The sequence below is a fragment of the Drosophila subobscura genome, chromosome E, assembly GCF_008121235.1.
Source record: "Drosophila subobscura isolate 14011-0131.10 chromosome E, UCBerk_Dsub_1.0, whole genome shotgun sequence".
NCBI lineage: Eukaryota > Metazoa > Arthropoda > Insecta > Diptera > Drosophilidae > Drosophila > Drosophila subobscura.
The window spans coordinates 3,429,456-3,443,776 of record NC_048531.1 but is presented as its reverse complement, the minus strand read 5'-3'; the positions used below and the strand labels follow the sequence as shown (position 1 = coordinate 3,443,776).

Genomic DNA, 14,321 nt, shown 5'->3' with positions numbered 1-14,321 from the left:
GTATATTTACGAGGCCCTGACGGTATATCTTATCGATAATTTCGCGGTCACAGCTGTGTGCAATCGAGGAAAAATAAATAAATTAACTTCACAAACGACAAACGACCCAGCCGAGCCAAGAGCCGGAAAAAAAATGTCCAGTAACACGACGCGCTGTGTAGTAGTCTTAGCTTCAGCGTGTTGATTGATTTCCCAGCACTGACCGCAGTGCGCACACACACGCCCTGTGGATGTGGGTGCATATTCATATGAATATGTATAACAGTTGATAACAACAACTACAACAACAGAGCTGCAGCCCAATCGCATCGCATCGCGTCGGTCGCGTCTGATTGAACCGCATTCGAGTGTTTTGTTATTCAGCGCATTCGACGTGCTCGGAATAATTCATACCTTCATAGTTTCGAACGCCTAACGAAAGTGAATGACGGTTAACACACAATAAAAATTATGTAAAGACGGTCGAAGCAACAAAAAGTCTGTGCGTGCGTATGCGTGGGATGCGCTTATCAGAGTGTCTGCCCATTTAATGGAAGCTGCGCCGGCAAAATGTGCTACCAGTCGCAAACAGTGCTAAACCTCCTTGACAAACAGCAGCAACAAAAACGCGACAGACAACGACAGCGGCACATCAAGCAGAAACTTAAAATAGCCGGAGCCCCTTGTTGAGCGCCACTCGAGTTGTAAGTTGAGCGCCAGTCAATGCCCATCATTGTCATCGCCCCAATCATCTGCTGCACTGCTCATTGAGCCATTGCCCTCACCTTGTGCACATTTTGATTCTTTTGTCTTTGGCTCAGTGCCATAAACGCCCACGAGGGCGGCCGCCACGCATCATACATGCATATGTATGAATGCCATTGAGGAGGGCGTTAACAGATGCAGAGTAATAGAGATCAGATCAGTGTATCAGTGTGGCATTTTATTGTTTTCGCTTGTGTGCCATTTCGCTACAAGATATTCCTGACCAACATCAACAACCAAATCGAACCGATTCTTCGCATCTCAACTGAGATGTAAGTAAATATGTACAGACATGCGTAAATATTCTTATCGCAGCCTCCAAATGATGCTGTAGGCAGTTCAGTTCTGTTTTGCTTCCCTTTTTCTGATTAGTGTACACAAATGATTCCAATTAGTGGGCATGCCTATGGTCGACCCAAAAAATTGCCGAAATGTAAATTGATTTTTTTTCATAAAAAACACAAAAAAAAAGATTTTATTTTACTCTCATTCTGTGTACAATTTGTGGCAGCTGCAATCTAAAAGATTGGCTAAAGATATTCGCGGAAGCAAATCTGCTTGGAAATTTGTTTAATTTGAATTCTTTGCTTTCGTTTTTTATTAACAGGCGCGCAAATAAACTACAGACACCACAGACAACCCCCACTACAAGGGAATAATCAGCAGCAACCATTATAATGAAGAAAACCAAATAGCCAAAACACCTAGAGGGACTACTAAATACTACATCGGCTATAAGGAAAACCATCATACTGGAGGCCTCACTCACTTTGAAGCGCATCTTTGCCCGCAAAATTGGCTACAGCTCGAAATCCAAGTCAATTTTAGCGGCCATGCGCACGAAACACTTGATCCTGATACTAATCGGGGTGATATTCGCAACGATCGTGTTCATCGCGGTTGGACCAGCTGGCGAGCCGAACGATTCATTCAAAAACATCGTTGTCCAGACGCACCAGCAGTTGAAAGAGTTTCAGGTGAGTCAGGCCATAACGCACCCATCCATATCTTGGGGGCCCATCAAGGTGGCGTTGCGACGGACTCTTTGGGTTTGTGAACAGATAGCAATTGAAGCACGGCACCACACTGGCAGCCAAGAGCCAGCACCACTCGCCACCATTGGCCCAGATAAGGGTATTAAATAACAATTATATATCTATATCTGACGGTTTTGCTGTTGAAGCTGTCGCAGATAAGCAAAAGAAAGCCAAAGCCCCCTTGTGGGTTCGCGACTGCAATTTGCGTGAATAATTTGTCTTAATAAATGAAGGTTTAGTTTTTCCCCAAACTGAAACCCGAGGAAAATATTGTTCATAAATGAATCTCTGATTTGGCAACGCCCGAAAGTGTCACATGAGAAATCAAAAATTGATTTATTGCCCCCGTCCGCCGACCTTTTGGATGATTCAAACCTGCTAATCATATCAGATGGAACACGAAAAGCACTTCAACTTTAGACTGGGAATGGAGAGATGCTTTAATGTTGATAGAGCAATATTAAAGATATTTCTGGGAGGGACGGAGATTGGCTGGCTGGCTGGCAATCATCACTTTTGGCAGGGAGTCAGGGACTCGTTAGATATTTGCCAACTTTTTGGCAACAGACATGCCCTTGAACTGTGCTCACACACATGCCACCAACGAAGCCTACAACTAAGCTTATTTTCCGCTCAGTTTATGCTTTTAGCCAAATTGAGGCACGTCCTATTGGGTGGGCGGCACTCACAGAGACACTCCAAGACACGCCACGCTGCCACACTGCCAGGCTGCCAGGCTGTCTGCCAAGTGAGCAAACAAGCCGAAAGTAATCATCATCATCATGTTGTGGTAGTACGATGTACGAGTAGCACATCCCACAAAGTGGACCGAGTTGGTCATTGTGTGAGGTCAGCCACCGCTGGAAGTTATCTTCAGTTTGTGCTCTGCCTAGGCCTATTCTGTTTGCCTATATGGAACTCATTTTGGGCAGAAATTCAGGCCGAACCTGCCACCTCCGGTTCGTTGTTTACCCAACTTTGTGTGTTTACATTAATTGGATTCCGGCCACGGCCACAACCAGGCTAGACACTCTGGGGGTTACCAGTGACAGTCATCCTGTGATCCGATATCAGGCAGGGCTCCACATCATTACACAGCGGATTGCACGGACTGAATTATGGTATTTAAAGGCACCTTGGGGGCGGCTGTGTTTCGACGCTTTACTCGACACGTTCGCGCATAAAAAATAAAATATAATTGGGTCATAAAAATACAAAGAAAAAAGACTCTCCGGCACAAAGTTTACAACATTTTCTGTTATCTCTGGCCCGGGCCCGGAAAACAAGAACAATTTGTACGATTTTGGGGTATTTTTCGTATCAGTGCAAATAAAGATAGCGAAAACATAAATGGATTTTCGCGCTCTCTCGCTCAGGGGAGCTTCGACATGATGTGGATCATCCAACTATCTATGGCGCTGTTGCCTGATATGGAAAGTGTACGCGAATTTCCTGCAAAGTGCAGTTTGAACAAATGATATACGAGTGATTTGTAATTTGGATTGGTTTGCGGTGCCACTAAACCCGTTCCCGCAGCCACAATCAACTGAAACAATAAAAGCGACTCGTAGCCGATTGTGTTCCACGGGTAGCAGCAACCAACCCACTAAACGGGTTTGCCTCCCCAAGCACAGACAGACGAGCAGACAGACAGAGACTTTATAACGCTAGTTACAGTTATGCGTTCAATTCAATTTTCATTTTAATGCGATGCAAGCAAGACTAGACACAGATGTGCGTACATATGTATGTACATGACACATGTGACGCATGACGACGGCTTCTATCAATTCCGTGTCAAGCTCTTCCTCGACTCTCGGATATGTTCAGAGTGCACAAAACAAACGAATTTAACTCCTAGAACTAGAAAAAGCTGCCACGAACAAAAGTTGCTAAAAAGATATTTGAAATTAACGTCTTAGAGTTTGAAAAGTGTATCCAAATCTCCGGTTTCTCAGCTGAAATTCCAATGTTTTTATGGCTGAGCGCTGAAGAGCTATAAGAGTGATAAATTTACCTTAACTTAATACTTTAATTCATTCATTTTCATATTCTTAAGTGCTCGTTGTGTGGGAAAACACCCAGCTGTACTACCGCCCATATGCTTTTATAATCGTTTATTTAAGTCTATGATCAGCAGAAAACTTTACTCCAAAATGATGCTTGTTCGATTACTCCTTATTCGAGTGTTGACTGATAGAACTTGAATGATTAGACTTTGATATCTTAAGCCTTTTGTCAAGAGCTTGACCGCATTTAATGGCACTCAAAGAAGCCACCGAAAGACTCTACAAAGTACTGATACTTTTGCTACCACTTGGGCAGGGGATGTACATTCCCCCTGAAGCAGGCGGAGGGAATGGCTTTTTAATAACGGCAGAGCCCTAGGTGATGGCATTGAGAATTGTATTTTGGTGCTGCATGAAATATTGATGTTATTCCCAGCTATTTCTGAAGCTATTGAGTTACTTGAAAGTGTAACTTAAATTTAGACATATCCATTTACCAGTTGGAATCGACCGCTAGATGACTTATCGAGAACTCCGACAGCCATCGTCAGATCAATGTCACTCCATGGCTGTGCTGAGGCACAATTAGACGGGTTGGTGCCTGGCAGATAATCTATTTAAATTGCACATGGAGAGGGAGAGAGGAGTGTACAAAGGTCTCGTGGCCTGACCGGAATGATGGAGACCGCGTGACCTCCGTGACATTTCATTAACATGAATAAATTGCAGAGTTGCTGTAATTCGACTAATCTACTTGCACTTCTGGTGGCAGAATAAAATAGTTCTCCCAGAGAGGAAGGGATAGGCAGAGCACAGCACAGAGCCAGTTGACAGGTCTGTCGCGAATTCACTCGATAGTCTTTAATAATTGAGTGGGAAGCAAATGAGCAATGTCCCAGCAATGGAAAGGCTAAGCTAAAGCCTGGAAAGGTCTCCACTTTCAAGGATATCCTTTCGATAAGCAAAAGTCAGTTGTAAAGTGAATCAAAATATGTAATTCAGTCAGGGACTAGGATCTGTATGCATGGAGGAACTCCGCGAAGCTCAGTTGCCCATCATTGTCCCTATCGGCCACTCGGAACATATCATCGAACTCCTGATCGCTCATCTTCTGCCCCAGACTGTCTATAACGCTGCGCATCTCCTGCACCGTTATATATCCATCTTCATCGCTATCGAATACGCGGAAGGCAGCCATCACAGACTCGTCCAGGTTCAGCACCTGATACTTCTTGGCCATCATCTGGAGAAACTCCACAAACTCAATCGAACCGCTGCTATCTGCGTCGACCTCCTCGATCATGTCGTACAGCTCGGCCTCCGTGGGCGTCTGTCCCAGGGAGCGCAGAACGACACCCAGCTCGCGGCAGGTGATTGATCCAGTGTTTTCTCTGTCGTAAACGGAGAAAGCATCCCGAATCTCTTTAATTTGTTCGGGTGTTAGATTAACATCCATGATTTCTTATTGTTTCTTTTGCTTTAAAAGTAAATTTTGGGAATTTCCCAAAAGAATATTTATTTTGATCAGCTCTCGTGTGTTACTGTATGAATCTAGTTTGTGAACATGAATTGATTCAAAGCCTGCTCTTTTCTACACACCATTCGATTCGAGCCAAGAACAAGTGCTAAGGGGAGTACTCTGAGCATCTAAAAAGAGTTCTTAATGCGCGGAATTTATCCAAATGTGCCTGACCGCTGACCTTGTGGTATATACATTTGTATGTGAGTAATTAGCTGTCGCATACTCATATGTAGCTTGGTGACACATCCCAAATTTGAGTATTGAACTATGCTCTCCTCCATTAATCCCCCATAACAGTAGTGGGCCAGACAAAGGGGTAAACAGCGGTGCATGAGGTGCTTGGTCAAATATTTAAATTGCCTCGTAATCAGAACGGGGCTCGTTCTTGGCTGGAGGGCCAGTCCTCCTCCAGCAGAGGCACTCCCCCAAAAGGGCCATTAGGCACATGCAACCATTTCGGAGTCACGCGCCCCCAAAGGAAGGTTCTCCAGGCGCGCGTGGCATACGGAATGTTTGGACTTACATGGCCGACTCCCAGGCGCTGAACACCAAGAATGCCATAGAAATTTTAAGTGGACCCCAGGCACACAAAAAAAGAAAAAGAGTTCCTCCAAATGGGGTTCATAGTTCCTTCGTGTGGATTGTATTTGTTGCTAGGAATTTTGTAGAGTATTTTGGGTTATGCTTAGCCCCGCATGGCAGCGAGATACTCGGCATAGCTGATCTTGCCATCACGATCCTGATCGATTTCTTCCATCATTTCGCGCACATCCTCGTCCGTCACCTTCTCGCCCAGCATCATCATTGTGGTCTTCAGTTCGAGGGTGGATATATAGCCATTGCCGTCACGATCGAAGGTCTTGAAGGCCTGCAGCAGGGACTCATCGCTGCCAAGATTCGCCATCCGCTGCGACATTGCGTGCAGAAACTCAGAGAAGTCAATGGTCCCATCCCCATCCAGATCAATCTCGTCAATCATGTCGTAGAGCTCCGCCTCGGTGGGGTTCTGGCCCAACGAACGCATCACAGTGCCCAGCTCCTTGCACGTGATGCATCCTTTGTTGTCGCGATCAAACACCTGGAAGGCCTCGCGAATCTCTTCGATTTGATCTTGTGTCAAGCTTGAAGTCATGATGGATGGTTGGATGGGTGTGTTGCGCTTTCCAAAGTGTATATTTAAATGTGTTTCGTGTTCTAGTTATCGAAGTGTAATTACCCCCTTAAAACTTACAACTAAACTTTGTGACAGAAATGTCAACGATAGAGCCACGTCCTGCAAAAGTGGGATGGGTTGTAGAGAAAGGTTACACACTTTTAAAGACAAAACCACTCACAAAAGACAAGGCTAACGGGTGGTCATCATGTTGACGAACTCCTCAAAGTCCAGATGTCCGTCCTGATCAATGTCGTACTCCCGTATCATCTCCTCGATCTCGTCGTCGGGCAACTTTAGGCCCAGGGCTGTTAGCACCACCTTTAGCTCCGCTGATGTGATGTAGCCATTGTTCTCCTTGTCGAAGACTCGGAAGGCGTCCCGCAGCTCGTCCTCGTGGTTGGTATCGTGCATCTTGCGCAGAATCATGTTGCAGAACTCTGCCATCTCGATGGAGCCGTTGCCATCCGAATCCACCTCATTGATCATTGCCTGCAGCTGGTTGTCGGTGGGTTGACGGCCCAGGGCACGCATTATGATTGCCAATTCTTTGGAGGTCACCGAACCATCCTGCTCTCTGTCCATTATAGCGAATGCATCCTCAATGATTTGACGCTCCTCCTCGGATAGATCCTCCATTGTGGCTGCAGTTGGTTAAATTACTCTCCCGGGTGCGGACTTACAACGAAATTCTCAATTGACTCACTGAATGTGTTCCCAATGTTCACTTGGTTGCCAATCGTTTTGGGAAATCCAAACAATTTTGCCAATTTCCCCCGGACTGCCTACTCCTCCTCCTTGCCACTGCTGTGCCCACAATGCAAACCAAATGGAAAACAGCGGCAAATGAAATGAAAAATCAAAATGGAAACCACCAGGGAACATCCCATAACAACGGACGGGGGGCGGCCGTTCCTAGCCAGTTCCCTATAAAATCAATAAACAAGTTATGCAAGGGGCGGTGGGCGCGGGGGCAGAGCGGACATGTGTGGACAAACCCCCAGGAATAGCCAGGGCTTACGATCATTTTCTATTCGGCTTTCATCCGTCATTATTGCTGTGGCCAGAGGGCAGGTGCTTCGAAAAAAAGGCGTAGGCTCCGGCTCTGGCTCTAGCTCTGGCTCTGTTCAATAAAGGTCCTTGACACACGGCCTGCCATTGGCGACAGAGGCGACAGGGTGTCATGCGATTTGTGCTTGGCGACGACCAGCCTGGGGCCTTTGTCAGTCAGTCAGTTGGCTTTCGGCGGGGAGGGGGTTAATTATACCCTGTACGAGTAAGAGTATATGTAAATGCGAGTGTATTGTATGTCGAAGAGGGTATATTACATTCCAGTTGCTTGATGTAGCAGTCTGAATCTCCATTAAAATTACACAAAAATCCAATTTGCAATTACCGTCAGATAAGCAGCAGCAGCAGCAGCAGCAGCAGCACATTCTTGTGGATTTTTGCAGTTGATTTTCTGCATGCCGTTTGGGTATCTTTTTGTACGACTATCGGGGATGGTGGCTGGTTTTTTATTGTGCCCCCAAACCAAACACCTGCGACCGAGAAGAGAACCGCTTTTAAGGGCATGTGGCACGCTTACCTTACCCCGTGGCCATAATAGACAGGAATTTGACATCAACACGAAATTTTTCCATTGTGCGGCGCACGCGGCCGAGTTTGAGTTATTTGTTTGGGAGTGTTGTGGGTTGTGGATGGTGGGTTGAGGTGGACTACCCCCTCAGAGCGAGCTCAATAAAAAGATTTGCCTCAGTAGTTTCCGGCAGTGGCCGGAATGTATCCTTTTATATTGCTCCCATGACGAGGCGAATTCTGCCTGTGCCTCTGCCTTTGCCACTGTTTCTGCTTCTGTTTCTGCTTCTGTTTCTGACTCTGGCATTGATTGCGCTGCACTGGGGCTGCCTTGCACCGTGGGATAGCTGGAAAGCAGTCTTATACGAACGCCATCTGGGTCAGCGCTGTGTCCTTGATTGAAATCTAATTTGCGAGCAGCAATCTTATTTACATAATCTCGTTTGCTCTTCTTTGAAGGAGAACCTGCGTGTGGGGCTGGAGCGTAAGAAGCTCGAAATAGATGCCAAGTATCTGGTGCTGCTCGGCTTTACAACCGCCAAGGATGGCCCGACACAGCAGCAGCAGCAGGAGCAGCAGCAAAAGGAGCTGCATCAGCAGCTGCCACAGACAGACCCTGGACCGGCTACCAAGGCCGAGCTGGAGCTCAGCGATCTGCGTCGCCAGCATGCACAGGAAGCGGACGCCAACGCTGCGGAGAGGGAGAAGGAGGTGGGGCAGCACAAGCGAATCACCACGCCGTACAATGGCACCAAGAGCAACTTCACCATTGTCACGTACGTGCAGGAGGGTCAGGCGCCCTCGGCCATGCTGCTGGCCCAGAACATTGCCGTCAAGCTGCCCGGCGAGCATCTGCTCATCTACGACCTTGGCGTGTCGGAGGAACAATTGAAGTCCCTCAGCGCCTACTGCAACATCAGTCGTTGCGCTGTCATCACCTACGACCTGTCCGAGTTCCCCTCGTTCGTCGCCGACCAGCGGACGCACGCCTATCGGCCCATTGTGATAAAGGACGCCCTGCTGCGGGCCCGGTCGGTGCTGTTCGTGGAGAACTACATGCGGATGCGTGGCGGCTACCACGAGCTGCAGGAGCTGCAAAGTCGCGGCATGGTGGCTGGCGTCCTCGGCTGGAACACGCCCACGGCGGTCTCCTCGCTCACCCATCCCAAGATGTTTGACTTCTTCGAGTCGGATGCCGAGGACTTCATCTTCTTGCGGATGGTCGATCTCGATGTGGTCTTCTTCGTGGACAATCTCTTTGTCACCGACAAGATCCTGCTGCCGTGGCTCAAGTGCTGCCTCACCCAGGAGTGCATCGATCCAATTGGTGAGTGGAGTAGACAGCCAACGAAATGGAAGACTGTCATTAGGACAGACTTCCCTTTCTCCTCCCTTAGGACCCCCAACCGAATGGGGGGAATCAATCAAAATTACCTTGATATCACTCACCCCGCACCAACTACAATGCCATCCACCCCCTCCTGGAGGACTAATGACCGCCATTTGCACGGCATTTGCTTGATGGCCCTCATATCGGGGGTAAATTTGTATGATTACTTCCACCTGATTTGGGATTTATGGCCAAACGATGACATGCATTTCATTTCCAGACAAAATACTTTTGTGTGTAATTCAGACGCTTGGACATTCCTTTAACATTATCTAGGTACATGCATAATGCTATACTCGAGTAAACAAATTCCCCGAGGGGAATCCCCCCAGCAGATCAGAGTACTCAGCATTCAGTTTGTCAATCCGAATAGAAGCTGTAGCTAGAGCTGGCTGCACCACGCCTGATCGCAACTCCACAAGATCTCCAGCGAATCATCTTCATTCACAGCAAATGCTCTCCTCCAGCTGCTGCTCGGCTTCGAGCAGAGTCAGATAACACATCGGAAGCTCTGTGCTCTGTAATCTTCGTACATTTGACTCCGACAACTATTCGGGTGCCAACCTTGAGTTGTCCTCCGCATTGGAAATACTTTTGGGACCCACCTTGTAAACGTTTTCCCCATCATTATTGATGTCTCGCGTCTGGAAATTGTAATCGCATTTCTTGGAATTTGTACCGATAACGAAAGAAGCCGTCTCTTGCCTCGGGTTTATCATCCTGTGTGACCCTGAATCTCTTTTATTTTGTAGATTATTTCTATAGTATTGTTTTTGCTTCAAGATGAACTGTTGGTCCAGCATATCTTTAATCAGCGCGCGAATCAGTTCCACGAATCCAAATTTTCCCATTGTTTAAGTTTTTCATTATCGCATTGAATTTCTTGTTGAATTTATTCTCTTTGACTTTGGGATTTCAGAGCATGCCGCCCTTTTGATTTTCTTACGCAATCGAAGTATATTTGGCCTTTGATGTACATGACGTGGATTTGGTATTTGGATCTGTATTTGGGGATCTGGTGGATCCCAACCAGACGGCCATTTCATTGTGTCACACTTGTGGAAGGATTCTTTGCTTTGGATACCTGAGAATCGACTCTTTCGAGTACTTCGTTATGCGCCAACACATTGGCTTTGCTACAAAAGATCTAGTGATAGGCGATCGATTGATATTTTTGTTCTTGTTGAAACCTTGAACTGCTTCCGTGTCCTCCGATAGTCGCTTCTTAATAATGAATGGAAGCCACTTGCCTAAGACTTTCCTGTTCTTGTGTTTGCTCCAGGAACTTCTTTTGCAAATCCTCAAGGAATGGCTCAACACTTGATGTCATGTCTACCTGGGAAATTATGCCCATAGTTCGAGAACAGAAATGCTTTATTCCGAAATTTTGAATACCGAAAGTTAATTTAAAAACAAAATGTATTCCGGCGACAGCTTAGCAGACCTCGGTTTTGAAGCATTCCCGTACCAAGCGGAAAGCCTCGACGAACTTGTTTAGGATCATCATCTTCAGCAGCCTCCACAAGCACCTGGGGAGATCGATGTGAATGCTGCCGGCGGCATAGACATACTCCGCATCGCCAATTTTGTAGCCATGGCGGCCGCAGAGCATGAAGTGGGTGTCGTAGAGCACATACCAGGCCTCGAATGTGCAGGCCATGCTGTAGACTATTTGAAATAGGAGGTCAAGCCTATAGGCCATCAGGGTGAACATGCCAAAGACGAGGAATATTATGAAAATGCCTCGAGCCTGGGTGAATCGGAAACGTTCCTGTGCCGAGTACAGCATCAGCGCCAAGAGCTCCGCCATCAGGATGATGGGGTAGGCGTAGAGCTGAAAGGAGACCTTTATATCGCTGCCCTGCCACACCTCAGGAAGCACTCACCCAATGCGACTTGGCCACGTATATCAGATAGAAGCTGCGGTTCAGCGAGCTGAGCGCCGTGCTGAGGAGCAGAACCAGATAGTTGTAGGGTGCCCGTCGCCGCCAATCGCGCCACACGTAGAAGCAAGTGTACAGGAACAGGGTCATCAGATAGGAAAACGAAACCATCGCTGCGGGATAGGGCGGTGGGTATTCCAGCATTACCCTCAGGCAGGGCATCGTGCAGGCCACCTGAAGCTGCAATGGGAAATGTGAGTGGATTGAATAAATCGAATTTGGCCGTGTTTGTGGCCTACGACTAGCAATCCATAGAAGCGCTGCACCAAGCGGCGTCTCAGGCGAATGTCTGCAATGTCGAATTCGTAGATCTTCCGGCCATGTCCATGTGGAAGGAGTAGCTCGCATTGGATAGCCGTTTCCTGGATAGCCGTTTCCTGGATAGCTGATTTTTCCGCTATTATTGCCGTGTCCATTTTATCGCTCGACCGTAGAAAAACTGATGGAATTTATGCTAATTGGCAGTGTAGTAGATGATAGTTTGTTAGTTGATAAGCACAGCTTTTTCCAGTTAATCGTTTATCTAATTTGTTTGTATCTGTATCACGTATCTGTCCTCAGGTGCCCAATCGAATGGCTGCAAGTTCAACAAGAAGCCGCTGTATCGGTACTCCGGCTGCCATGGCTACGATGCATCCGCCTTCAATATTGTCCTGGGTCTAACCTGGCACTGGGACAACTCAAAGTACTCGCTGCCCAGCGACGATGCCAAGAACGTATTCTACAAGGAGACCCTGGAGCAGGCAACTCGAATACTCGAAAGTCGACGACGCAACAGCAGCGAGACATCCGATCATCCGTTCACGGAGGACTGAGCGCTGGCTGATCAGCATTTGATATCACATTTTATACGAGCATCCGCACACAGACAAACAGACACACACACACACGGAAAGACACACTCAGGAGCCGGTAGATCAAAGCAAGCTTGATGGCAAATTTGCAAACAAACCTTAAACCGAATAAAAGTCTTTAATCTAGTTTAGCTAGCACGCATGCTACTCTCAACTTTACGATGATGGGATCATCGGCTCATCTCTCAATCAAGAGATACCGGCAGCTCCTACGCTTGAGATAATGATGATGATGATGATGATGAGATGACGGAGACCAAGATCAGGACCAGATCAAAGCAGTAGACTAATACGTGCAGCTCATCGATAGAACCAACCCTTTAGTCAAGCCCTAGTTACTTACTAAACATACTTGTTTAACTCGCATACTCGTTTTTCGATTCGAGGATCGTTAGTTATTTTCTACCGCGTAAATACCCCTGTAAATACATAAGTATATCAAATGGCATACATTTTGTGATTGTATTTTATAGTTACACCCATACCAATAACCACACCTATACACGTACACGTACACACAGATATACAATATATATATATTATAATAATAATAATAATAATAATAATAATAAACTTATTGTAACTATCGTAGATCAAGATGAGCCAAAAAAAATTAAGTTTATAAAATATTGAATTACCAATAATGCCTCAGTATTATTTCATTTTTGGATTCAGCTTTTTGGCATGTTTGGAACATTTCATGCCACTGCTTTTCACTTTGGCTAACCATCAAATGGTAAGTTTTATCATCTTATATCAAATATCAATGAGTTCCTTGATCCTGTTTTGCGAAAGCACATCGCATATATGTATGACCAGGCCTGCGCCCGACTCAGCATAGTCAACTTTCGTTTGAATGGCATGCACAGAGAGGGCTGTGACCAACAGCGCGGTTATTCCAAAAGTACAAAGTTTTCGTCATACAGCCCAGCATTAGTGCCATGGTGACGGTGTAGATGCCAAGGCGCGTCGGACGCTTTCTAGGGATCAGTAGGGATCAAAACTATTATATTAAGGAATGCGGCCACAAAGAGCACAGGGGGATTCTAGTGCACAAACATTTTTCATGGCTCGTGGTAAACAAAAAAACGATTATGCCACACGTAGAAAGCATTTGTACCTGGAAATGTATAAACTAACGTTAGTCCTGTTATGGATGATTTTATGGATAATACTCACCAGCAGAATGGAATAAACCTTACGTCTGGTCATCGAAGAGGAGACCCTTCACCTCCCCCCATAGAATTCCTTATATCCACGGGTTGGTACTAGTATTATGATTTCTTCACACTCCAAGGAAGGAGTTTCAGCCTTCAACGCTCGAGACGTCCATGGTTCCTTTCTCACAGGCGTCGGTGGCAGGGGAATAGGGGGGTAGCGTTCATATTAATTGAGTGGTACTGTGAATAGAGATTATCAGATCAAAACGAGAAGGGACGTGTGAGACGCTTCTTACGCGTCACAACTTTTATACCCGGCACTCTGTACTACATCTGCAACTTAGCGGTTATTTGTCCAATTTTACATTTTTTCTTCATCTGTCATCTACATCAAGAACACTGCTCACGCCAACACGCTCCTTTAGCTCGCCACCCTCCCCTATAGACACACACTGCAGAGTCAGCGGCAGAGGCTGAGGCAGAGACGTGTCAGGGGGAGAGGCCATAAACAGCGCTTAAGCAGAGTGTGAATGCTGCGGGACGGGGTGGGTTTAACCACTGAAAATTACTTCATTGTGGCTATAATAATAATCCAATCGGATCCCAATTTGGTGATCTGATAGATATGGTCATTCCCTAAGGAATGGCGTTTTTAGTTTTCTGCTATCTTTAAAATTGTAGATTTGGGAGGTTTTCGCCCTTTTGCGGAGGCGGAAGGGGGCGTGGCTCATTTTTGAAATATGATGCAAAATTTGGTGGCTCTAGCTCTTATAGTCTCTGAGTACTAGGCGCTCATCAGGACGGACAGACGGACAGACGGACAGACAGACATAGACTCGACTATTGATGCTGATCAAGAATATATATACTTTATGGGGTCGGAAACGTTTCCTTCTGTGCGTTACATACAACCGTTATCCGCACAAATACA

The 14,321-nt window shown here is 46.4% G+C and overlaps 5 protein-coding genes across 6 annotated transcripts; 1 reads left to right on the top strand and 4 right to left on the bottom strand.

The window, feature by feature from the left end:
* The first annotated feature begins 74 nt into the window (after positions 1–74).
* Positions 75–12,782, top strand: LOC117892366. Of its 2 annotated transcripts, XR_004648721.1 has the most exons (5): positions 75–683; positions 1,352–1,721; positions 8,503–9,370; positions 11,938–12,288; positions 12,346–12,782. XR_004648721.1 is itself a non-coding variant. In XM_034798577.1 (4 exons), the coding sequence occupies exons 2-4, from the start codon at positions 1,578–1,580 to the stop codon at positions 12,189–12,191; spliced, it is 1,266 nt and encodes a 421-aa protein (XP_034654468.1). In that variant the 5' UTR covers positions 75–683; positions 1,352–1,577; the 3' UTR covers positions 12,192–12,782. The 2 variants fall into 2 exon arrangements, 1 of the variants encoding a protein (XP_034654468.1); XM_034798577.1 differs by having other exon boundaries at positions 11,938–12,782.
* LOC117892371 (neo-calmodulin-like) lies at positions 4,766–5,283 on the bottom strand. The gene has a single exon (XM_034798581.1). It carries the CDS (start codon positions 5,244–5,246, stop codon positions 4,800–4,802), a length of 447 nt encoding a protein of 148 aa, XP_034654472.1. The 5' UTR covers positions 5,247–5,283; the 3' UTR covers positions 4,766–4,799.
* Positions 5,918–6,497, bottom strand: LOC117892370 (calmodulin-A-like). The gene has a single exon (XM_034798580.1). It carries the CDS (start codon positions 6,442–6,444, stop codon positions 5,998–6,000), a length of 447 nt encoding a protein of 148 aa, XP_034654471.1. The 5' UTR covers positions 6,445–6,497; the 3' UTR covers positions 5,918–5,997.
* On the bottom strand, positions 6,468–7,137 carry LOC117892369 (neo-calmodulin). The gene is made up of 2 exons (XM_034798579.1): positions 6,647–7,137; positions 6,468–6,585 (listed from the first exon to the last, which is right to left on the bottom strand). The coding sequence occupies exon 1, from the start codon at positions 7,102–7,104 to the stop codon at positions 6,658–6,660; it is 447 nt and encodes a 148-aa protein (XP_034654470.1). The 5' UTR covers positions 7,105–7,137; the 3' UTR covers positions 6,468–6,585; positions 6,647–6,657.
* Positions 10,836–12,038, bottom strand: LOC117892368. The gene is made up of 3 exons (XM_034798578.1): positions 11,616–12,038; positions 11,320–11,556; positions 10,836–11,267 (listed from the first exon to the last, which is right to left on the bottom strand). Exons 1-3 carry the CDS (start codon positions 11,790–11,792, stop codon positions 10,869–10,871), a joined length of 813 nt encoding a protein of 270 aa, XP_034654469.1. The 5' UTR covers positions 11,793–12,038; the 3' UTR covers positions 10,836–10,868.
* Positions 12,783–14,321: the final 1,539 nt, after the last annotated feature.

What these genes read in the sequence shown, in the direction of transcription:
- LOC117892366 (XM_034798577.1), top strand. Translation starts at nt 1,578, where the DNA reads ATGCGCACGAAACACTTGATCCTGATACTAATCGGGGTGATATTCGCA. An exon ending in AGCAGTTGAAAGAGTTTCAG is followed by an intron (nt 1,722 to 8,502) that starts GTGAGTCAGGCC and finishes TCTTCTTTGAAG; the next exon opens with GAGAACCTGCGTGTGGGGCT. An exon ending in GGAGTGCATCGATCCAATTG is followed by an intron (nt 9,371 to 11,937) that starts GTGAGTGGAGTA and finishes ATCTGTCCTCAG; the next exon opens with GTGCCCAATCGAATGGCTGC.
- LOC117892371 (XM_034798581.1), bottom strand. Translation starts at nt 5,246, where the DNA reads ATGGATGTTAATCTAACACCCGAACAAATTAAAGAGATTCGGGATGCT.
- LOC117892370 (XM_034798580.1), bottom strand. Translation starts at nt 6,444, where the DNA reads ATGACTTCAAGCTTGACACAAGATCAAATCGAAGAGATTCGCGAGGCC.
- LOC117892369 (XM_034798579.1), bottom strand. Translation starts at nt 7,104, where the DNA reads ATGGAGGATCTATCCGAGGAGGAGCGTCAAATCATTGAGGATGCATTC.
- LOC117892368 (XM_034798578.1), bottom strand. Translation starts at nt 11,792, where the DNA reads ATGGACACGGCAATAATAGCGGAAAAATCAGCTATCCAGGAAACGGCT. An exon ending in GCTTCTATGGATTGCTAGTC is followed by an intron (nt 11,557 to 11,615) that starts GTAGGCCACAAA and finishes TTCCCATTGCAG; the next exon opens with CTTCAGGTGGCCTGCACGAT. An exon ending in ACGTGGCCAAGTCGCATTGG is followed by an intron (nt 11,268 to 11,319) that starts GTGAGTGCTTCC and finishes GTCTCCTTTCAG; the next exon opens with CTCTACGCCTACCCCATCAT.